Source organism: Gymnogyps californianus, chromosome 11 (genome assembly GCF_018139145.2).
Source record: "Gymnogyps californianus isolate 813 chromosome 11, ASM1813914v2, whole genome shotgun sequence".
NCBI lineage: Eukaryota > Metazoa > Chordata > Aves > Accipitriformes > Cathartidae > Gymnogyps > Gymnogyps californianus.
The window spans coordinates 10,462,137-10,487,055 of NC_059481.1; the positions used below are offsets into that span (position 1 = coordinate 10,462,137).

At 38.9% G+C, this 24,919-nt stretch overlaps 1 protein-coding gene across 4 annotated transcripts in view; it reads left to right on the plus strand.

The window, feature by feature from the left end:
- The window catches only part of ATOSA (atos homolog A), a 49,012-nt gene that overhangs the window by 17,723 nt on the left and 6,370 nt on the right, over positions 1-24,919 (plus strand). For 2 of the 4 annotated variants that reach the window (XM_050903016.1, XM_050903019.1), the window contains exons 2-11: positions 5,939-6,026; positions 14,743-14,927; positions 15,782-15,984; positions 16,437-16,562; positions 16,838-18,689; positions 19,220-19,336; positions 20,305-20,384; positions 21,175-21,283; positions 22,137-22,295; positions 24,169-24,237. In XM_050903016.1, the coding sequence (XP_050758973.1) occupies positions 5,975-6,026; positions 14,743-14,927; positions 15,782-15,984; positions 16,437-16,562; positions 16,838-18,689; positions 19,220-19,336; positions 20,305-20,384; positions 21,175-21,283; positions 22,137-22,295; positions 24,169-24,237 (2,952 nt within the window). In that variant the 5' untranslated portion in view covers positions 5,939-5,974. Of the gene's footprint in view, positions 1-5,938; positions 6,027-14,735; positions 14,928-15,781; positions 15,985-16,436; positions 16,563-16,837; positions 18,690-19,219; positions 19,337-20,304; positions 20,385-21,174; positions 21,284-22,136; positions 22,296-24,168; positions 24,238-24,919 lie in introns of those variants that run through there. The other 2 variants (XM_050903017.1, XM_050903018.1) reach the window with 2 other exon arrangements.

The window sequence follows — 24,919 nt, forward strand, 5'->3', positions numbered from 1 at the left end:
ACTTTTATAGCAAAGTTACTCTACAGTTCCTGTACCTACTATAATTCAATTTAAAATAGAAGGTTTTGATCTCGTCCCCTGGGAAAGCCGCGAACGAGACCTGTGTATATTACTGAATGCAGGTCACTTCTCATAAAGCATAAACAACCCATTGTAAGTCTGTTTTATCAATGCTGTTAAGAACATGTAGTTTCTTCAGCTCTTGCTGTTTTTGTGAGGTACGTCTATGTCTGTGGGTCTTACACTATAACGGAGGCTTCTTTACAGAATGAAGGAAGTCCTTCATGTAGCTGTGTACCAAGCCACTATATTCTCAAACTGTATTTCCAGAGTGTATCATATTGTTGTGTTTGATTGTCTAGATGGGTCAAAGAATTCTTCAGCCTCCAGGTGTATAACTCAGTCATAATATTACTTTTAAAGAGAAGGGAAGCAAATTCCTGGAGTTCTTTCCTTAAGATTATTATTTGTTATCTGTGATACAAATTGAGGCACATTCAGGTATCACATTTTGCTGGGTATTATACAATCATGGAACGAAAGACCATCCTCACCTCAGACCTTATGCAAGTATCAAACACAAAATCAATGGACTTCCAACAAAGGGCTGTAAGGAAACAAAGGGATAATACTGAGATAGATAAACTTTGCTCCCAGTGTACAGGCTAACAGGCCTTTATCACTGTAACAGAGAAGCTGGAAAGCAGAGTCATTTTGCATCAAGTGTGTTCTTCCCAACTATAGGACAACCCAGGGCAGAGGAACTACAAGTGGTTAAAGTCATCAGAGGCTAATTGGAATTTTACTGCAATAGTGAGTGGGAGACAACAGGAATGGTGGTAAGCCATGGAAGATCTTGAAAGTTGGAAAAAAACCCAAAACCCAACCTCATTTGCTTGTTACAAAGGATGATGCTTTGAGAGGCAAAAAAGACAACAGGAAAATATGGTTTCCTGTTTGACACCGACCAGGCATACCTTCCTCACAAGGCTGGATGCTGGTGAGGCATAATCTTTTCTATGTCTTTTTCACACTCATTTTTGATGATGAATTCCATGAGAAGTCCTGCGGGCACCACTGGCACTTCCCCGAGCAGGCTGATAAGGCACTGCCATCTGCTAGCCAAAGCCCAGGTGGCATTCACGTGGACTGTGCCCGGCCCGGAGGTCTGCACTGGCAGGGCGTGTTTCCAGCTTCATCACAGCTTGGACTGTGGAGAATTTATCTGAGGAAAATCTTAGGATTTCAGACAGTGTTTTTCCATAGTCAAGAGTAAAACCAACTTGCACTGAAAGCAATTCTCTAAATGCTATTTCCTAGGGATCCAACCCAGCAATAAGGGTGTAGTGAACCTAATTTGCGTGTTTTTCTGGGGATAAAGAGGGCAGGTTGCTTGTTGTCTGGATTCTCATGGCAGATTCTGGTCTTTTCAAGATCAGCCACTAATTCAGATGGTAAGAATAAAATGTTCTGTGCTAAAAATCTCTCAGATATGTTTTTTATTAGTTCTTGAAGATAAGTGATTGCAAAAAACAGCTGTTTACAGTCGTAGCCAATGTAGTCATATATTCCTAAATGTAAACTTAAAATCTTTTTGACTATACTCTTCTATGCTTACTTCTTTGTTATCTCTTAAGAAAAGATCCTCTTCCTCCAACAACACTATGCATTGTTGTCACTTGATAGTAATGAAATTTGTTTTCTTTATTGATTTCTAACAGAAAATCTCTGTATAATCTTTTTGGTAACTGAAAGGGTTGACAAAACAAGTATGGCTGTCAGGCACTTGGATTCTGTAGTGTTTGTGGGGGCTTTTTTTTTTTTTTTTGCCTGATGCTCAATTTGAGCATTCACAATAATTTATTAAATCTATTAAACCTGACAAGTGGGTGAATCCTTAATGTTGCCTGAACTATGTTAGTAGCTGATGTGTAGCAGGTAGTGACTTTTTGGCATTTCTGAGCTGAAGGCAGCTTGGAGCAATTTTCCCTAAAAGAAAGTAATTTTGACATCTTCTGATTTAAGTTTCATTGAATATTTACTTTGGACATTAATACCTTTTCTGCTGGTCCCAAATTCAACTTTTTTTTGTTCCCTGCTGTGTACTTTTGATTAAATATACATTTGCAAGTTATCGAGGAGGAACTAAAGTTGGGTTTTATTTGTTTATCTGTCTTTGCTTATGTCAGTTGTTTTTTGCACAGGATACAATAGAGGCTGTGGAAGGCCTTCAGCTTTGACTGGGTAAAAACTGTTGTTCTTCATATGCTGCTCGTGTACACTATTTTTAGTGTAGTGTTTTGTTTTTCCTAATAATTTATTGCTCTGTCTCTTGACTCACAGGTCACCTGATTTTAGAGCATGCAAACATAGAGGTTGGATCCTTTACTGTTCTATAAACTGCTAGTTTATCTTGAGGAGAAGGATATTGCTGCTGCTGTTGAGATTGGGTTGGAAGTGGTCGTGGAGGGGTGAGCCCTGTCCCTTCGGTTCTCTGGAAAGTATGTTCTAAGAATACGCAGTACAGGGTGTTGCAAAACACACGTGCAACCAATAAACTTGGAGCGGAGGCCAGGGATGATGGGTGACTCGAGGTCAGCGCTGTGCAGGGAGACTTTTGCCTGCTGGCCCTCACCGTGCCTGTCTTCGCTCCGTGCCAGCAGCGGCGCAGTCATCCATGAACTCACTTTTTCCCTTGAAGGGAGAATTGTTTTGGACAGATACGTTATGAATACACCACTATTATTCTTGCTCTAGTAGTGTTAATTTTGGCACTTCGTACAAATGTCTTGCATCTAGAATTGTCATAAACTTGTTTTGTTCCACGAGGTGCCCAGTGGCTGGATGTTTCTGGTAGCCTTCAAAGCTGCAATGCAAGCCTGGCAGGATGGTTGAATGAAGGGAAGAAGGAAAGCAGACACTTAAATTTTGTAAGCAAACAAGTATGTTATTTGAAATTTCAGTGTTCAAGTGGGCCCAGTTTTTAAAAAGGTACTTTCCAAGATGTGTGTATGTGCGGAGGGAAAAGCTAACAAGGTCTGAAGACTCCAGAGTTTCATTAGTCTGATTGGTTTTTTAAAAATCTTAAAGTAAATCTGAACTGTAACAAGATAGATGTCACTGAGCTAGATCCTGGTGATTCTTCAAATTGTGTGAAAACAGAGGAACAAAACCTGCATCCATCAGGCTATTCAGTACGTGCACAGATGAAGTAGGTCTAGACATGTAAAATGACTATTCTGATGGTTTGAATTGAACTAAGAGAGCTCAATACTGCCCAGGCAGTTGCAGATTTTTAATTCCTGGCCTGTGAGGTCTTTTCAGCCTCGTGGAAAACTGCACAGACTGTCATCTTCTCTAGAATTTAAAAATAAAGCAAATTAACTTTCACCTATCTGGATCTTGGGTTAACTGAAACAGGGATATCAGCTGACCTGGGTAACAGTGCTGGCATCTCAGGGCTTTCTTTTCATTCATAACATTACCGTTTTTATAGGTTCCTCTAAGACAACAGAATATTTGAAATTGAGTGTTGCGCGCGCTTGAGGGAGAGGTGTTGCTTTTTGGGTGGGTGCAGGGCTTATCGCTGTGCTGGTGAGTTGCTGATAGCACCTCTTTTGCACTCTTACCAAATTTGTAATGCTGGTAACGAAACCAAAACTTTTTGAAAATGTGACACATCTAGATGATCAAAATTCTTGCCCCTGAAGAAATGACATACTAATCATGCATGTGGGAGGCCTCAGTTTTTTTAATAGTCTTTTAATAGAGTAGACTACTTTCACCAAAAAGTGGACGAGGTCATAGATGTTTTTTTTTCCCCAAAACATCTAGACTTCTGCCCACCCCCATCCCACAGCCTTCTCTGGTGTACTGTTGGTTTGGGTTTTTTTGTTACCACAGTAAAATTGAGAAATTGCAAATACCGATAGGTAGCTTTGAGGAGATTTTCAACATACAAGAGGTTCCTCAGTAGTCTTTGCAAACAGTTGTCTTGCATCTTTCTGTACATTGAAAAACAATACTTTTCAAGAGATTAAAAGCAGGGAGGAATTACCAGGGATGTCCGATTTGCGCAAGTTTAAATTAGCTTATTAAAGTCAGTAGTTCCTGACTTCAGGGTCTGAAGATCATGGCTATCAAAAACCATAGGTTGGGCTTGTTGGCACCTGACTGTAGTGTGAAGATGAGAGTGTTTGGCTACTGGTGTTTGAAAGTTGTCAGGCTGTGTGGAAGGCTGAGTGCTTTAGTATTTACAAAACTTCACTTGCTTTGACAACAATATTGTGTTGAAGGCTGAGTGCTTAGTGAAGGATTTCCATAATGTGTGATCCCGTAAGTCAACATGCTGCTTTTTTCAGGGGGTTTCCCTTACTCCAGCAGCTGTGGCATCCCTGCTGATTCCACCCAAAAATGAGTCAATGCTTTCACATTGCACTTTTCAAATCCACTCTGGTTTATTTTCAAGAAGTCTGACTACGGTCTGAAGTAAATGGCACGATGTAACTGTTCTTTTTCTTGCAGTGATCTTAGGCAAGAAGAATACTGGTTTGTGCCTGGTGATTATAAACCAAAGTGGAACCTGTGCTCACACAGAGCATAGCTGGCCTTCCCCAGCAGGAGTTTTGTGTGCTCCCATTACAGTTTTGTTCAGGCCCTTAATGACTCTTCCAAATCATTCACTCAAAATCTTCTTGAGAGCTGAAGGCTACTTTACATTCCACCTCAGGAAATAAGTGTTATTTTATCGGTATTAACAGGAAAATAAGCACAAGAACACTTGAAAGTATATTGTCAAAGTTTCTAAGCACAATAAATATTTAAGGTGATGAGATAAAGCATGAAATACCCCAAAGAGATTAATTTTTGTGATAGTGGGGAAATTTTAAAAAACAGCATTTTTTGGCAAGTGTAACCCTACATCACTATGAATGCTGTTCCCAAATGTACTTGCGTATATTGTGAAGATAAGCTACAGGGGAATAAGCTGAGTAACACTTTAGCAAAAATCCAGTGACCACAAGATGCAAACATGACGTTTTTAAGTAGAGGGCTGCTCTCTCTGGCAGCTCTCATAAGCATTGAAATACCTACTGTAGGATTTTTCAACAGTCCTGTGTTGTTTTCCAGTAACATCTGAGAGTGATTTATCGTCACAAATTACTGCTTTCCATCTTTAAACCAATCTCTGTATAAAATATTGCAGAAGTCTGCAAATAGTTGAATCTTTTGTCAGGCTGGATTGTTAAACAAATTGAAGAGGAAACTTATGTCTGTCGTCCTGAATTGTATTGTGTTTAAGGCCTCAAATAAAATTTCTGGCATGCATTTTTATTTATGTATTATAAAAAATGCTATCGCAGCTGGAATTTAATGCAGAGCTGCCGTCAACCTGTTTAATGGGAGGGATGTCTTGGCTTCCAAATGGAATTAGAATTCCCAGTACTCAATTGCTCCAACTGTCATATGGATGATATGCCTTCAGAAAGAGATGAGGCTTAGCCAAATACATGGGCTTCCTTTGAAAAGAAAGCAACAGCTATGGAGCCACTGCAGTATGATATTTACAGCTAACGTAAAGTTGAGTAAGTCAATGAATGCCTTCAGTCTGTACGTCTTCAGTCACGTAGTTGCTGCTAAGCTGGTTCTTGAATTAGAGTAACAATAGTGAAGATGGTCATCAGCTGTCATCATCCTCATCTCCAAAGTTCCCTTGGCTGGGGAAGCCTTGATGAAAGATGAAACAGTCATCATCATCATCAACATCAGTGAAAGAAGCGTGGAAAAAAAAAAAAAGATTGAGTATATATCTAGAAATCTGATATTGGAAAATCTGTATTTTAATATAAAAGCACTGAATTGTTTTTCCAGAAAACACCTTAGGAAGAAATTTTTCACATATTCTGTAAGCTTAAGTGTGCTCTGTTTTCTGTTCTAGGGTGACACACGGCTCCTTCAGCTCCCCAAACCAAGCATGTTGGATGCGGTTTCACATTATGGTGGCAGTGACTGTGAAGCTAGCCTAGGTCTGATCTCCACATTGCCCTTGCTTCCTCCTGTGAACTAGGGTGGGATTTAAAACAGGAGCATTTCAGTAATTTGTTTTCAATATAATTCTGCAAAATTTATATCAGTATATTTATGAGGGTGGTAAATCACTGTATTGATGGTGAGGCTGAAGGCTAGATATAAACCCTTTATTTCCTTCCGATTATAGCTGAGTGTCTATTCTGTACTTAGTGCCACATACTTATTCTAAAAGATATTTTCTCCTAGTTGTTTTCTTTTATGAACTAACAGAAATACCTGAAAAAATAGTTTTGAGTTGTAGAATTAGAAATCCTATTGCTTTGTCAGATTTTTGAAGGTTTTTTTGTTCAGGTAGGTTTATCATGTCACGCAGTTTGTTCTAACATAACCTAATTTAGGCAGAGCATCAGCTAATCAAGGGAAAAATGTAAAAAGCTAGAGAAGAATGAATGGAAAACTCAGAAATTACTTAGTCTGCTCCTGATAGGCGTGTTTGTTTCATTATAATATAACTTCAAAGTTTTTTCTGTAGTCACATTTAAGAAAATCACAATCTAGGAAACCGTAATATAAAGGAAAACACAAACTGATGTGTGTGCTTAAGTAACGGCATTAGCTGAGACAAGTCCTCTTTGCTTTCAGTACCTGTCCAGTTATAGCATGTTGGTACAAGTAGCATCTTTTGTAACCCATTCTGTAGACTAGTAAGTTTAGGGATCAGCAAAAAGCATATGTTCTGTTCCTCCAACTGGCTTATATTTAAAATGCTAAATATTGCAGCACTGAAAATCTTACAGATTTACGCTGACCTTTCAGCGCTTATTTACCAATGTCAGGATACAGTGGAACAACTGTATTTTAGAATATACGAGTTCTCTTGCAACTTTTGGTGAAGTGAGGTTTGAAATGAGCCTCAAACTTCACATTTTCAGGTATTGCTTTCCTTCTACTAAATACAGATGATGAAATCATAATGATTGACCTACTTCACAATTTGTGATTTCCGTGTGGAGCAAGAAACAATTCAGCTTACATAATTTGTTCTTAAGTATTCCTTTTCTTTGTCCAGTTAAGAGAAAATAAACCTAGTTTCCCTGATCAAAATGCAAATACTGGACCTAGAATCTGGTTTAATGCCAAAAAATCAAGCAGGTTAAACTGTTGTTGGTTAGATAAAAATAGAAAGCCACAGTTGGAAGAAGAGAAGTGACTCAGTAAGCAGTATGGTGATGGCAAAATAGGATGTCAGCCAAAATGCAGGAAGCAAGATGGGAACACCCAGATCAGTTTAACAGTCTGCATTTTACACTCTCAAAAAGCGGTAGTTTCTGAGATTACTGCAGGAAATTTAAGCTTTAAACGAATTTAACTGGATTTTATTTCTGTACTTATTAAGCTGTTTGAACCTAAATAAGTTTTAGTAAAATATGAATTGTATGTTGTTGTTTTTTCCAGCCCGATTTTAAGACCAGTCTCTTTTTGGTAACTTTATTTACAGTAAAGCTGCCTCGAGATTAGCTCTGGCTGCTGTGAGAGGCGTCCAGCAGAAGTGTGCGGTAGATAGGCAGCGATACACACATACCAGGGGAGTTACTGCAGTGCTGCAGTCTGGAGTGGAGCTGATCGCACTGATTGGTTCTGATTGATTTTTATTGCTATGGAGCTCTGGAGTAACTTCATCAGCTGCCATGTGGCTGTGTCCTGATTTTTAAAAATCCCCACTTACTTATAAGATGGTGTACTTTGTTTTGTTTTTCTAATTATAAAGTGGCATAACAACACAAAAGCAGGTGAATTTCTTCCTATTTTCTTATGCAATACTAAGTAGATCCAGCAATTTTTTATAGCTTATACAGTATTTTTGTTGAATAGCAGGTATGCATCAGTCCTAGTGTAAAGTTCCTATGCTGCCATTTCCTGCCTACCGCTGAACTGCTTTGATAATCAGGTAGTGGTTCAGTTTGGTACCCTGGAAAAAGTGAGGAGACAGCAAGAGTAAGATGAGGTACTGTGCTGCTCTCTTCATGTTTTCATGATGGCTGTCCCCGAGCTCAAAGATCTTGAGCCCGAAGAATTGAAGACAGGAGTCAATGTGGGGGAAAAAAAAAATCTGTATAGGAATATTCCTAAGATAAGGTAACCTGTTCATTGCATTTGCTTGAATTTAAGTAAATTTAACTAATAGCTTGTTTCTTAAAGCAAGTAGACCATCTCATGACTTGTAACTCTTGATAACTTAAGTTATACTTAAACTCTTAATATTGCAAGGCTTTTGAAGTGTGTGACTTCAGATATAATTACGGGTTTGTAATATGCAGACACAAGGTGACTGCTCATTCAGAGAATCATGAATTTGGGGGGTTCAAGGGAAACTTCCTTTTGAAGTGAAGCACAACGTGGAATTAGTTAACCGAAGCATCCGTAGTTGTTTCTAATTCCAGAAGAGAAGCTGTTAGTCGAATGTTTACATTGTGTTTCATTTCCTTTACAGTAGTTTCTTGAATCTCTGCCTTACTCTTAAAATATGGAACTACCTTTAACCTACTTCTTGGAATAGTGAGATAATAAAACTTATTCAGAGTTGACTGTTTTGGGGGAAGGGCCAGAGAGCTTTTGCTGTAATTTTTTAAATGCAGAGCAATGCCTTTGCTAGGAGGTGATGGGTTCTGAATGCTGACAGTGCAGCCCCTTTTTCTCCAGTGTACCTGAGTCGTCTGCCACAGGACTCTCTTAGACTGAAGTGTCTCCTTATGGACTGCCTGTACTAAAAGTACAAAAAATAAGATCCAAATACTTAAGCAATATTTCTAGTCTTTAAAAAAAATTGTAGCACATGAAGGAAGCAGAGAGCAGAGGTGGGCAACCATGCCACCGTGCCTGCTGGACAGCTGGGTAGGGCAGGAGCAGGGCTTGCGTCAGCTGTGAATCTGAACAGCCTACACCGTGCACTCCGTGTTTTGTTTAGTGTTTTGCTTACTGGGTTTCAGCTTTCTAAGTAGTGAAATAGAAATCTGATCACTTTAAATTGGTGGCCTTCAAAATCCATTATGGATGCCTAAAGATTTTCCAGGGAAGGTCTGGACTGTTATAGAGCATATTTAAAGGCAATTATTAGTTGTTTCATGGACTTTCTAAGAAAGTAGCCCTCCAAGTCAGTGGAGGTCAGGACTAATGGGTACTTCATGTTGAACAAATTTGTCTTTCTTTTGAAGAAAAGCACTTTACCAAAATGAGCTTTCCTCCTGAGAAGAGGACAACAAGCTTGGTAGATTTGTGGTGTCCAGTACAGTATGAAAGGTGCTAGGACAATAAAATAAGCATGGACTAAGAGAGATTACAGTTGTAGCACTGCCTGGTCATGATAGGAGGAGGGCACAGGGCAGGAGGAGCTCTGCTGGGGCCGTTCACTGCCTCACTGTCCCTGGGCAGGACAGGGCAGCAGCTTGCAGATGTATCTTCTGGTGGCCCCTGGAGCACAATGGGTTAAATGATACCGAGTGTCTTTGTTTCCTGTCTAAGCCTAGAAAATAGATTAAATGCTCTTCTAATACACGTTTCAGGAAAACATTTTCTGTAATTACTACAGAAAATGCTGTGATAGGAAAGGGAAGGGAGTTGGTCCACACAAGCATGACCTAGTTGGGAAAGGAGTCAGCTGGGCACAACTGGATTAACTGAAGTTTTGGGAGAGTCCTTGGGTTACAGTTAAGTGGATTCGTGGCTCGCTAGTACCACATGCCAAACTTTCACATATGTTTTAGGATGTGAGCCAATTTAACTTTTGGGGGGTGTGTGTGTTGAGTTCTTATTCTTTATTCCAATGCTCCAGTGTTGTGCACATGTGTGTAGTGGACAGGGGAGGACAAGGATTTGAAGACTCTTTATGACATCTCTGGTTAAATGGGCTTTTCTGTTTGTCCAGAAGATACAGAAAATCAGTGTTCATTGAGGTTGGTATGTGCAGAAGACAAAGGAAGACAAAATGACGTGCCTCCAGGTTTCAGTTCTCCAGTATTGTATGTTTTGGTTTATGTGTAGTAGCTTCAGTCTAAATTTGTTTTTCTCTTTTTCCCTCCTAGAGTAGTCTGACATCTGCTATCTCTTGTGACCACCTGGTCAATAAACTTTAGTTTCAATGTATTGAAACTGTAGTGCCTTGTTACTTTAATTCCTATGTACTTGTGTCAACTAACTGGATTTTTTGCTATTTTAAGGGGAATAAACTCCAGACACTGCTATGATGCATATTTTATGCTATATGCTTGCATGTTCTGTTGCTAGAGATGAAGCAGAATAATAATCATATTTGTATAGTCAGATTATAGGATTGAGGTTGTTTTATGCACAATATATGATGTGTGTCTTAAACAGGGCTGATTCATATACAAAAGCAAACAGTTACAGCACACACACAGTAAGACTTTTCTTAACTAAACACTGAGTTTGCTGTTTCTATAAATGTCTTTCCACCCTTGTCCTCAGTTACATCAACTTGCATCATCTGTGTCTGTTGTACAGGAACAATTACCAGGCTTCTCAATATTTATAGGGTTTTTTCCTGTATGAAAACTCTTAGAAGTTGCTAAATGATATAGAAAGCTAGTGGAGCAAAAAAAGTCAATATGCCACATGAACTTTTTAGGAAAACATATCTCTCAATATCCATCGCTATTTGTGCTTAAAAATTTTTTTTAAAAAGTCCAGATCAAATACCTGCTTTGACATTGCTGATGTAATTTTAGTGTTGGCCCTGTTATGAACACAGTAGTGTTTCCTAGTTTAATACTTGCTGTTTATCATCCTTTAACGAGATGCAGTTTTTATTTTGAAACAACATTGTGTTTTTGTAACTGCAGCCAATACAAATATATGTCTCTAGCTAGTTGAGTCTCCTCTTCCACCCTTAAGGCAAGAAACTAGTTGCTTCTGAAATAATAGGTCTGATACAGGAACAGAGGCAGTGTTTGCAAATTGAACTTAAAAGTAAGTTTTCTCTGTTTACATAAAGTAGTATCGTGTATGTATTCTGAATCTTGAGTAATGATTATTTCAGATTTATTTACCTTGCTTTATTCACTAGATCTTACTTATTTACTAGATTCATTGGATCTTGCATTTGGACATGCTTAAAATGTCTATGACTTATGTCAATTTACAACATCTATCTGTGAAGACACTGAGTATTTTAAGTATACAATATAAGTTTTGGTATCAGATTTTTTTAATGCAAAAAGGGAGTGGGCTTTTTTACTTGAATCTAACCAGCTCAGCAGAAGCACTCAGGCCATAGGAATTATCTATTAATTTGTGTCAAGTCCAGAAGCTTTTGATCAAATATGGATTATTTCTAAAAAAGAGAGCCAAATAATAGAAGGTCTACTGCTTCACATGGTAAGCTGCTGATGTTAATTAAAGGGCATGTCTATTTTACTGTTACTTGCCATTTAAAATTCTCTAGTGTAAATTTTCAGGTATCGCATCTTACTGTGCATGCTTCTGTTACAGTAAGAAGGTCTTTGAGATAGGATCTGTCTGCATAAGCACATGCAGATCTTGATCAAGCTCTTCATTTTTTTTCTTTAAAACCATAGATGTTTTTACGTATTTTAACTAAACAGAATTCTTCTTACACGTTTTCTTAAGGATGAACTCCCCTTCCATTTAGTCTGCTAAGCATGGGGTAGTTGTTTAAATTAATGTCACTCCTGCTGAACACTTTCTAGATTTTTGGAACTTCTGTGTCAGAGTAGGAAAAATACTCCAATAGCGATCCTTCCTGCTGTGGCTTTCTTAACATTACCATGGCCTTTGGACATACAAAGATGAGCATGATGCTTGTGTTAGCAAGATAATGCTGCAATTATTTTTTGTCAGCTGTAATACCTAAATCATTTTCAGAGTCTTTCCGAATCCCATTTCCCTATCCCTAAGTATGACTTGCCTATTGTTCACCAGACTTTCAGCTGAAAAAAATAATAAAATTGCAGGTTGTCCTGGTTTCAGCTGGGACAGAGTTAACTCTCTTCTTAGTAGCTGGTACAGTGCTGTGTTTTGGATTTAGTGTGAGAATAATGTTGATAACACGCTGATGTTTTAGTTGTTGCTAAGTAGTGCTTATCTTAAGCCAAGGACTTTTCAGTTTCCCATGCTCTGCCAGCAAGCAGGTGTGCAAGAAGCTGGGAGGGAGCACAGCCGGGGCAGCTGACCTGAACTAGCCAAAGGGGTATTCCATAGCATAGAGTGTCATGCCCAGTATATAAACGGGGGAGTTGGCCGGGAGGTGCGGATCACTGCTCTGGCATCGGTCAGCAGGTGGTGAGCAATTGCATTGTGCATCACTGTTTTTTTTCTTTTTTTTTCCCTTCTTTTTTTTTGTTATATTCTTTTTCATTACTATTATTATTATTATATTTCATTATTATTATTATTATTGTTAGTATTATATTTTACTTTAGTTATTAAACTGCTCTTATCTCAACCCACAAGTTTTACCTTCTTTCCCGATTCTCCTCCCCATCCCACTGGGAGCAGGGGGGAGTGAGGGAGCGGCTGCGTGGTGCTTGGCTGCTGGCTGGGGTTAAACCACGACACAGGTGCCTAATTTTGTAGGTGACTCATATCGCTACCTAAGTGTCTTGTCTTCTCTGTTATTTACCATTCCTTTAATCTTCTGTGCACCCTCTATTAGTCATTTTCTGCCATCCTTCAGGTGAATGACCATTTTAACTCATGCCAGATGATTTAACGTATTGTTCACATGCCATATGGGGTCCTCCAGGGTAATTCATCTATCCTCTGGCTTTTCTTCTGCCTGAGGGCAGGTGGTGGCCAGATGAATTGTCCTGGCAGCACCCTATTCTGCCAGGGCCTGTGGTCCCTTCCTAGTAGGGGGGCTCCCCAGGGTGGGGGGCAGGCAGCTGGCACGGGCGGCTGTTTTGGAAGAGTCCCTTCCCTGCTCCCCCCCGGAGGATGGAGCCACAGTGCTGGTTGTGGCAGTCCAGCGCCTGGCACCTTTTCATAGATGTGTGCGTGCAGGTGTGGCATGTACGGCGCGGGTCAGGAGTGCCGTACCCCTGGCCACGTGTGCCACGGACAGATGTGGGTGCATGGCAGGAAGAGGGTCCTGGTTGTAGCCCATCCCTGCCACCCAAAGCAGCTGTGTAAGTGCATCCCTTCAAAAAGGGGGAAAAAAGAGTCAGTAAAGATGAGGACTCCTGTGCAATGAACTGAGTTCCTTGGCAGTGGGCTGACTTCTCTTATTTACCTTATGTAGATCCCTCAAAATAGGCTGTAAGCCTTGAGGTCCGTGGAGTACAAGCCTGGGCTAGGCATATATGTGCATACAAAAGCTAGTTGTACACATTTTACAATTTGCATGTGCAGGTAATTGCACATTTAATTGGAGCTTTTGTTTCATGCATCCCTTCTTGTATGGATCTCTCAAGTCTGTCTTGCCATGTTTGCCAAATGCTCTGCTGTTAGGGAATGAAGACAAAAAAGACTTCTGAATTCTTTCTTTTTTCCAAGTGGAAAGGTATTTTATGCATGGTAATCAAAACATGAATAGAAATTAACTCTGTCCCTGTGGCAGTTTTGTTTTCGTGGGTGACATAGGACATTTAAGCTAAAAGTGTGAAGATGTCATGTGCTTTTGTTCCCCTAAAGCATAAAAATAAAGGTAAAGAACCACTGGCAGCCTTGCCTCCATCTGCTTTTCTTTGCTGCTCTTAAAATAGACTTCAAAATAGTGAATGTATTTTAGCTTTCTCGGAAAAGAGATTTTTCTGTAACCTCTTCAGTAACTAAATCATTTTGAAACTTAAGCGTTTCCAAGCAGAGAGGGGAATGACACGATCTGGTTGTACTTGAATCTGTTTGAATGATGTGTGACATCCTCATGATGAGGGAGGAGGAGAAGGGTGCTCTACAAAACACCATAAAATCAGGGGACTGGTGCATCCTACCTCTGCAGGAATCGAGTGTGCCAGGGTAATTCATGAAGAGCAATGCCAGCTGCTGCTTTGTCTACGAAGACTTGTTGAGTTTTAATTCTTCGCACAAGTTTTAGACTGACCACGGCACAAAACAATGAATACTCTGTATGTTCCTTGGGAACCTTTCCTGTGTGTTAATGGTAACTAAAAACGGACCGCTCAAGCCTTGCTCTCAGCAGGAGGGACTCACAATAAAAATCTTAAAGAACATTGTGTCCCACTTTTTCTAATAGAAGTAAATCTATTTTTTTTTCTTACTCAATTTTTAATGTATTATATGATGTATTGTGGCTTCTCTTTCTATCTGTCACATGATACTAAGGATGCCAACTCATACTGCCATCAGACTTCTCCCACTAGAGCCCAGGAAATTTTTTTTTCTTCTAGAGAAGCTGTGATCCAGCTGTGGTTCACAACACAAACAGTTGTTTCTCAGCACTGCTGAAATCTGGTGCATTGACCAGTTACTATGTGGAGCTTTCTTTAGAGTATTTCTAATTTTGTCTGCTTGTAGTGACAACGTTATGAGATGAGGAAAGTTGTTTTTTGGTGGTACAGTAACTTGGGCCTTATGAGGAGTGCAGCCAGTCTGATACAAAGATCCACTTCCCATAGCTCTTGTTTTAAGTGTAAATTGAAAGAAACTGTGGGGTCAGCCAACAGTTGAAAGCTTGTTATACAGCAGAAGTCATTATTTTTTGTCTTTTTGAAATGACAGATACTTTGGATGAATACTTTGAGTATGAAGCTGAGGAGTTCCTGGTCTCCTTGGCCTTGTTGATCACTGAAGGTCGAACGCCCGAGTATTCGATCAAGGGCAGAACAGAGGGCTTTCATTGCCCGCCAGCACAATCAAGTCAGCCGCCAACAACTAAGCATGAATGCAGCGACAAACTGGCTCAGGTATGATGGTACCCATTTCATTTTAAGTGTCATGGTGTGCGTCCTTGCTACCATGATTAAAGTCAGCCAAGAACCCCATGGTAGATTCACAGTTAAGTGTGAATAACAACTGCTTTCTGGCAGTACTGCATTTAAACGAGTATGTAATTCAGTATTGTACTAATAATAGATCTGTCCTTAAAATGAGAGATCATTAGGCCTTTTATCCTTGAACATGAAATTCTGCACGACTACCTGAATGCAGTACCTATTTGAGTCTTTATTATGCAAATGGCAAGCGCTATACTTAGCATTCTTGGTCCGTTGTTTTTTTTTTTGTTGAGAAAATGTAGGCTGACTTGCCTAACTTTTTGCTTTTCCAGGTATTCTTGAAAAGTTAACGATCCAAAAAACACGAGCACATCAAATCTAGCCAGTCTATTTGGGAGTAAGGTTGGAGCATCCCATCTCTCAAGTAAAAGTTCCTAAGTACTGTGTGAATTTAAGTTATTATTCATGCAGAAGTTAGCCCACTCCAAGACACAGAATTTATAAAGATACTGCTTGAGTGTGTCTATCCAAGAGGATAACTTGTGGAGAGAATACAAGGTAGCAAAGTATAGTGGTTGGGGAAATGTGTTTTTTATGAGCTCTTTTAATTTTCTACGGAAGTTGCTCAAATGGCAACCATAAAGAATTCGTTAATTATTTTTCATTTAATAGCTCTGGAATATTATCTCTGATTTGGTGAAACCTAGTTTATAGAATTTGACCCTTACCCTTTTCCAGTACTTTTGAACATGTTTTTAAAGTAGATTTAAATCTGGCTAGTATTTTTATGGCTTGCATATGTTGACATTTTTTCTTTCCTTCAGTGTCGTCAAGCCAGGCGAACCAGATCTGAGGTTATGCTACTGTGGAAGAACAATATTCCAATCATGGTAGAAGTGATGCTACTTCCAGACTGTTGCTATAGTGATGAAGGGCCCACCACCGAGGGGAATGATTTGAATGATCCTGCAATCAAACAAGATGCATTGCTGTTAGAAAGGTGGATTTTGGAGCCAGTTCCTCGACAGTAAGTTGAATATTAGGATTAGCTGATAGTTGCAAGAATCTTGTCATATTAAGGTCCTTAAAGTAATCAGTTAGTGGTTTTGAACTGGCCCTTTGCCATGAGGACTGATCTAAGAAAACAACTATTTACCAGTGAAATCTAAGCATCTTTTAATCTTAGTCTTCCTGTACTCATACTTTCTGCAGTGCACATTGTGCAATGCAGAGTATGAAATGCTCCTAGCTGAAAATGATCATTTTTATACGTTATTTGTTATGTTAAATTGTATAAATTTTTATGTGGATAAAAACAAATCAGGCTCTGTAATCTTCAAAATGTTTGAGGAGTTTCATTGTTTTGCTTGATTCAGATGTGTTTTATTTTCAAAATGAAGGTCTGAAAATGTCCTTGTTCTAATAGTTCTCTGTGTATATTCTTACCAATATCCATGTGTTTCTTTTAATACATTTTAGGAGTGGAGATCGGTTTATTGAAGAGAAGACCCTTTTATTGGCTGTTCGCTCTTTTGTTTTCTTCTCTCAGCTAAGCGCGTGGCTGAGTGTTTCACATGGTGCTGTTCCCCGAAACATTCTGTACAGGTACGTCTGGGAAGGAAAAAAACTCCTTTGCTGTTCGCAGATTGTTGCAACTTGTCTTAAAACCATTCATCCCTCCTGTTTTCCTGTTTGCTTTCAGAAGGTGCCACATTGTTGGCCCAGTACTTTGGCGATTGTATAGGATTTGTATACTTTGCAAAGTACAGCAGTTGCTGGTGTGTCTAGTGCTTTTTTTCTTAGACTTTTGTGTTATGAAGTAGATAATTAAAGACTCTTGCTTTAGATATTTCTGTAAATGCCCTTCTGTATTGTTTCAGGGTGAGCGCTGCAGATGTGGACTTGCAATGGACATTCTCCCAGACACCAAATGAGCATGTCTTTCCTGTTCCTAATGTTTCTCACAATGTGGCCTTGAGAGTCAGTGTCCAGTCCTTGCCCAGACAATCGAACTACCCAGTTTTGACCTGTAGTATTCACACCAACCTTAGCTTTTATGAAAAGCGAATGCAAGAGCATAAGTTACATCAGCACAGCGATTCCAGTGTGGCACAGCAATGCAGTACCTCCAGTCCACAGCGCTTCTGTGGGAAACAGACGTGGACGATGACACCTGAAGGCCTGCTTAATGGAAAAAAGATGCCTGAATTTACTACATCTATCAGAAATGTAAGACTTTATCCATCTACTGGACTTGGATCTGACTTTGGGGCATCGCAGTCTAAAGTTCAGTGCTATAATGCTACAGCAGACAATAAGACACAATCTCATGAAGCACCTGTCAGGACTTTTAAATCCTTTTCTCTAGTTGATTCCCGTGTTTCGAGTAGTCATTGCTCTCATCAGCCCACAGGAGAAACCAATCCTTTGATAGGCTCTTTACTTCAAGAGCGACAAGAAGTCATCGCAAGGATTGCTCAGCACTTGATTCACTGTGATCCAGCTACTTCACCAGTTGTTGCTGGACGTCCATTCAACATACATGAAAACAGCTCGGCTGCACCGAAAGCTTTTCGGAGTACTTTCGAAGACGAAAACTTGCCAAGAAAAGGCAAGGAAACCTCCCCTGTTTCTATTGCCAACTTAGACAATGCAATACAAGAAGATGGTGGTGAAGGCAAAACTAGAGCAATACCAGAGATCACACTGCTTGACGCCCGTGTTCCAGTGAACCACTGTGGCCGTCAGTCTGCAGGAGAGAGTAATCCCCTGATCGATTCTCTGCTACAGGAGCGGCAGGAGGTGATAGCAAGGATTGCCCAACACTTGATTCATTGTGATCCAGCTACTTCTCATGTTACTGGACGTCCATTCAAAGTGCATGAGACTAGCCCAGTTACTTCAAAAATTTTCCGAAGTACATATGAAGATGAAAATTTGCTGAAGAAAGGCAAGGAACCATCTTCTGTTTCTTTTGCTAAATCCAATTTTTCTTTGTTAGAAGACAGTAGTAAATCAAGGACGAAGACACCTGATACTCCTATCAGTCCTTCTAGGTTTGATGGAGAATTGAAGGCTTCTCTGAAACTCCAAGCAAGAAGAAAATTGGTTTTAGCAAAACCCAGTGAAGCTGTCCGAAATGCATTTCATCAGACTTCAAATAAAACTTCTCATGCATTTACTAATATTCACACATCATCATCATGTATTAAAGAAAATAAATCTGAATTGCCAGATAAATTTGAAATGATACGTTCTGGTTATGCACAGAAAGACCAGATAGCCAATAGAATTAAACAGTGTTCAAATTTCAGCAGCATTGATGAACAGATTTGCACAAATAAACTTAAAGAAAGAACAGTTGTTAGTGAGAACAACGGCGTGGACAGTTTTAACAATTTACAGATAGAGAAATGCAGAATACTTGAAGGTACAAAAAAAGCAACTGTGATGCAGGTATCTGACTCTTTGCACAAAAATGAACTCAAGTGTTTAGATAAAGACTCGAAAAAACCAAATATTTATGAGCAGAATACTCAGCTTATTAGTATTGAGAATTATTTAAATAAAGACCATGACAGTTTCAAAAACAAAAACAAACAAGATAAAACGAAAACTGCACACGATGAGAACGAAGACCCAATAGGCCTCGATTTCCAAAGCACTTCTCAGAAGAAACCTACAGAAGATGGCGTAGTTAAGTGTGAGCGGCTGAAGAACGTAGATGTACAGGTAAATACATAGAGGAAAAGACCAATTCCTATAGCTGCTCTTAGTCAAATAGCTTGTACCCTATATCTGCTAAGGACCAATATGAAGAGGGATTTAAGTCTGACTTCGTAGGAAGCAGCATGTTACTATTGTCTTCTTGGTCTGAAGTAACGTTTGGCCGGTAGTGCCTCCCCCATACCTTCTTAATTATAAGTTTAACATTGAGAAGAACGTTGTCTTATTCTGCTCACGGTGATAACATTATGAATGACAGTTTCCATAGGCAGTTAGGCATCCTGTCTTTTTATAAGTACACCAGTGTCTGAATACGGTATGTGATCTTTAGTGAGCAGTCTGTGTGATTGTAGATTGAGTCAAGAGGAATTTATACTGAATATTTCATAATATGCTAGTGTGATGCAGATCCACCTGGTTCAGAAGTCTTCTCTGTTACAGCAAGCAAAGTATTACCATGATAGGCCTTTGAAATATCCCATTGATATCTCGAAATATCTCGGGATATTTGAAATATCCCGTTGTTTTGCTGACAGAAAGCACCGTCTCTAAAACACACAAATATATGGCGGAAACATAATTTTCAATCCTTGGATGGAACTTCAACCAAGGCTTTTCATCCCAGAACTGGATTACCTCTCCTTTCAAGTCCCGTAAGTTATTGTTGAAGTTATAACTTTTAAATGAGAAAGGAAGTATTTTGTTCTTTTAATATCTGTGTATGGTAGAAAATTTGACAAATTACCTAGGTGGTGTATGTGTTTACTTTCAGTGTCAGAGTGAATACTCTTGCAAGTGGAAATTTGAGAGTTAACGCTCAAATGAAGTTGAACAATAATTCTGGAAAAGAAAGTATTAGAGAGGTAGTTGTTGAGATCCTATCAAGATTAAAAAAAGGTGACATTAGAAAATCCTATGGCAAAAAAATGCTTCAGTGCTATTTTAAAGCACAAAAGAAAGCATTTTCAAGATTAGTGTTTTAAGTGTAAGCTAACATATTTTGTCATTTAAGAGGTTTTTGTGTGAGTTATTAATACCTGATTGCCTATTATTCCAAAGCTTTTGTTTCTGTGAACAGTTTGTACCGTATATTCTTCAGCAATCAGAGACGTCATTGAATGACTAAGTGATACAAAGTGATATCGCTTGTGTGATAAGACAGAAAGACATTGGGGAAGTGTTACAGTTCTTCGTAGGTTGTTGGGAGTTTTAAAGAAAAAGGCAGTCCCAATTAAAACTACTGAAGTAGTGATGTTCTGTAATCAACACATGATATGTTTTATTCTTCAGTGCTTGTAAAGGCTGTCATATTTTCAGAGAACTTGGGTGGAAATTGTTACAGCCTGTTTATTAGTAATGTTCTGTATCATTCCAAAGAGACGTCAGCCACTTGAATGAGTCTTTATTTAAGTACTTCCTGTTAATCAGAATTTACAGTCTTGTCATTAATAATTTTAGAATTTTCTTCACTAAGTTTAGAATGTATAGGAATTACTCTCTTCTGCTCTGTTTTTTGTGACATTACAAAACTATAAAATTCTTGGCAAACTTGTGCTTACTTGGCAAAACTATCCTTACTAGAGGTACAGTTTTCAAATTAGCATCTTCTTTCCGTCTTGAGGTTCCTCAAAGAAAAACACAGTCTGGGTGCTTTGATCTGGATTCATCACTGCTGCAGTTGAAATGTCTGTCTGCAAGAAGGTATGTTTTGTTTACCAAAAACATTAAGAATTTTTGGGGAGACATAATGTATATACATACCTGTATGCAACAACAAAGCATGTTAGCAAAGACAAAAAATGGGTGCCTTTCAAAAGAATCCTTATTTTGAGATAAGACTTGGCAGCCGAGTTGCCCCAGGGATTTCCAGGTTAGCATGGCTCTGGGACATAACCATGGTATGAGAGCTGCTGCCAGGACGAGCTGTGTCCCGTGCAGGGGTAGATACGCTGTAAGATACACTTGAATTTTCAAACAGAAGAGAGAGTAATTGTTGATTCTTTTTCAAATCAGTGTTATTCTTGTGTTGTTTTGTTCTTAGTGTTGAACGGGTCAAATATTTTGCCTTAACTTGTTCAGAGAACTTAACTTTTAAAAGGGACTGACCATGACCTTTTATACATTAATACATGTAATGTAAACAACTTTTGGTATGGTAGTTTGATGTTGGAAACTTCAAGATATGAGACAAAAATATCTGCATACAAGAGAAAATATTCTGATTACTTTGGTTCCTGCTAATGGAGTTAATGAACAACCAAAATTTTTATTGTCTTTATCCCTTGTAATGTAAAACTTGTGAAAGTATTTTTTCAGTTAACTAGAAAATATTCTGCTAAAGTAATAACAGGCAGTGTTCAACTGTTACTTCTTTAGGACAGCACTTTGTAATACAGTAAGTAAATGATTCCTTCTAGAGCTGTTCATACCCAGAAGACAAAAGCAAATGTGTTTATCCTTTATATTTATGCTGTCTTTTTTTTTTTAATAGCCCACAACAATGTATAAACAGAGACGGTGATCCAGAGAGCCATGGGAAACCATTTCTAAGTTCTAGTGCTCCACCAGTAACAAGTCTTAGCCTTCTGGGAAACTTTGAGGTATTGCATATTCTCTAGAATTCTTGTGGTATTTTTAGTATTCTTCTGCACTGCTTTTAAAAGTGCATTACTGTGAATAATTCCAGCCTGATTACAATGTAAAAGTTCATAATTAAATTGAATAAAATTTGTTTTAATTTCCAGCTGTAAAGGCACATATTTCATGCCCCAGACGTCTTCTGTCTCAGAGATTCAGGTCCAATGAGTTGCTTATAACTTCTGTTTCCCACTATGGTCAAGTTAGGAGGTGTTCTGTTGACTTAAATGAGATTTAACAACCTGTAATTGTTCATGTTTGTAATGTATATACCTAGAAAAAAGGATTTACATTTTCACTCTTAAAGTCTACTTAATATTTCAGAAAAGCTTTGTTAAATCAGTGTAGTAAACAGAATGTACTTGAAGTGTAGCCTCCAGCTTTTCACTTCATGTAGCATATCAAATATCAACACCTAAATAGCTAGTGTGTTAACAGGTTGTATCGTACTCTATATTTGTGAAATAAGGAGTGAATATGTTGAGGAAAGTTACAGGTTCTAAATTATTATTTTTTTCAGATAGTATATGTCGAGGAAAATTACGCATAGATCCTGCTGCAATAAAATTCTCTGGGCTTTTGCACCAGTTTCAGTAGGATGAAGACTGGATTTGGATGATGCTTTCTCTTAAACCCTATCATCTTGCTGAATGTTCCACTGTTCATCATAATTTTTGCCTCAGTGTTGATTTTTGGCAGGTCACCTTACAAAAGACCCAAGTTCTTATATAAACTTGTTTCCTTGTTTGCTGCTTAGTTTTACTATATTTTATTTGAGGTGTTCCCAACCTAAGCTGTATGCGTGTTGTTTTTCAGGAATCTGTCCTGAATTTTCGCTTAGACCCGCTTGGTGTTGTGGAGGGTTTCACAGCGGAAGTGGGAGCAAGTGGAGTCTTTTGTCCCACGCACATGACTCTGCCAGTTGAAGTGTCATTCTACAGTGTTTCAGATGATAATGCACCCTCTCCTTACATGGTAAGTGTGTGGTTGGATTTATTTTAAATAAATTCTGATAGGTGGAGGTGAAGAACAAGAGCTCGGTGAGTAGAGGGTTCAGGAAGTGGGGATTTGCAGGGACCTGGGTTATTTTCAGCTGCTTATGACGGAGTTCTCCTGTCCCTTCTTCCTTTCCCTAACTAGTGCTTTTCCTTCCATTGCTCTGCCCCACCATCCAACTGCTCTCATCCTGGGATATTGAACGTATTTGTCTCCCTCCACACTGGAGTGCTCAACCCCTACCATCTTTTTTTATCCATCTAACTTAAAATAGGCAGTGAGGCAATAGCTGGTCTTAATGGGATACATTTTGTTGTCCCAACAAGCAGCTGCCCTGGGCAACTAACCACTCTGCCAGCAAGTGGCTTAGGTGCAGGCCAAGGTACAATTGCTGATGAGACCTTAGACTCAGAAGTTATTCAGCCCTTTCTTTTGAAGCAAACATTGTCTGAGCTAGCGTGGCACGCTGCACTCTTACAAGCTGCATGGTTTGCTGATGGTTGCACTGACACGGTATTTGTGTTCTCAGTATCTGTGCTAATTCTGTTCCACGTTTCTACAATGACAGCATGGGTTTTGGATGTCTAAAGTGCTTCCTTGTAAAAAGCAAAAGATTGCTTGTATGCTAGCATTGAATCAGATGGCTATATTTATTCTGAACATGTGTTAAGGAACCTTGATGTTACCTGGGTGACAGATCTAATTTTTAGAGGTTTTCATATGTGTATCTCTGTCTAAAATATAGTAAATAGTCTGTTTAAACATGTAAGTAAAGCATTGAACATCTGATTATCTCAATATTTAGATTTTAAATTCTTAGCACTTACCATAGTTCTGACCTGCTGTTTTTAAAAATATTCAGAAAATGAAATGGCTTTGCAAGTTGAGTTTGAGTAATAAGAGTTTGAACTTGTGTATGTCTTCTCTTAACCACTGCAAAGAAGTATCTATTATTTTGCTTTCATCTTTCTAGATTATTTCACGTGATTTTCCAGGAGGTGAAGGGATTCTGATGTTCCTCAAATGGTTAAAGTAGCATTGCTTATTTTCCTAGCTGGGTTTCATTGTTTCAGGTTTTTCCACATGCTCTAAACATGCTATTATGGCTGAGTCTCCCAGGATTAATACAACATTTGTATAGTGCCTCTGTCATCAGAAACATTGTTTCTGTTTGTTTAGCTAGTTTCTCTGCTCTAGGGTCTTTGTTGTTGTTTGTTTGGGGTTGGTTTTTTTTTTTAAGTCCAGTGCAGTGGGGTAAAACAGTTGTGCACTGCAGGTTAATCAGATGTGTGCTCTAGGGCAGTACCCTAAGGGTGGCCTCAGCAGTGTTACAGCACCGTGTGGGACACTCGGATGCTCTGTAGATCACAGCTGGTACAAAAGCAAATGTCATCCTTGCTGAAGTTTGGATTAGAATGGAAGATTAAGTGCATCTGCTGCCTTTGAAAAGCAGAAATTAGTTCTGTGAGATTTGGAGTATTATTGGTGTGATTGTAGGTGATATAAAAATGGAATGGAGGAGACAAATCTTCCATTTTAACTTACAAGCCGTTTTGAAAAGAAAGCTCTATTTCGCCATAGCTCCCTGACTGCTAGTTTGAAGATGTGGAAACTTGGATCTTGTTTCAAGAGGAGAACGTACCTCTTATTGCACAGCTTTTAATGATCTGCCAAAGTATCTGTAAGGCCCCTACTGTTGATTTTTAACTGCATCTTAAATGCATTGCCTTCTCTAGTTTTAGTTTTTGTACATTACTGATTGTTTTTCAGATAAATACAATTACATGAATAGAACATTTTGATTTGTTTATATCTCTCCCTGTGAACCAAATGTGTGTCTTTTTTTTTCTAGGGTGTAATTACTTTAGAGTCCCTTGGTAAAAGGGGTTATCGGGTACCGCCTTCAGGAACAATACAAGTGGTACGTACTCAGCAGATACGGGTGCCTTGAAACCACTAATATCAAGAAAGTCATGCAGAGGAGATGAGGTTATTGGAGATAAGCATGAAGCTAGCAGTGGAAATGTGCATCTCTGTAGGTACTGTAGTTATTCAAAGTAGAAATCTGTGTGTAATTTGTGGGACAAAAAAGACTCCCAACCTTTGAACCCATCTGTGCTGTGAAGAGACTTAAAATCAGTTACTGAAGATTCAGAATAGTTGGGGACACCGTGGCTTTGAAGAAGTAATGGAGAAGTAAGTAGGCTACAGTCCAAATTCTGAAATCCTTCTGAAGGGATTAAGATTAAATACTCAGTTGTATCTAATTTTGTAACATTTTAACACCACCTATTTTTTGTAGTAAAATCAGAAAGTAAATCACAGTCATTGCTTAGAACCAACGATCTGCCTCTTTCTTTTAAGAACCCAGTCCAGGGTAACACATTGGTAATTTCAAGTTTAAAAGCAGAGCCCACCACTGTGCTTCCTGTGAGCGTACTGTGTCTAGAAAACAGTGTAGACAAAAAGCTGACTGGAAAAATAAACAAAAATGGGGATGCAGATTAGCAAAGTAATAGTAGTCATATACTAGTGTTTAATTCAGATTAGGTTGTGTTTAGTATTATATTTAAAAATGGGAATTGCTAGTAGCTGAAGTGTTG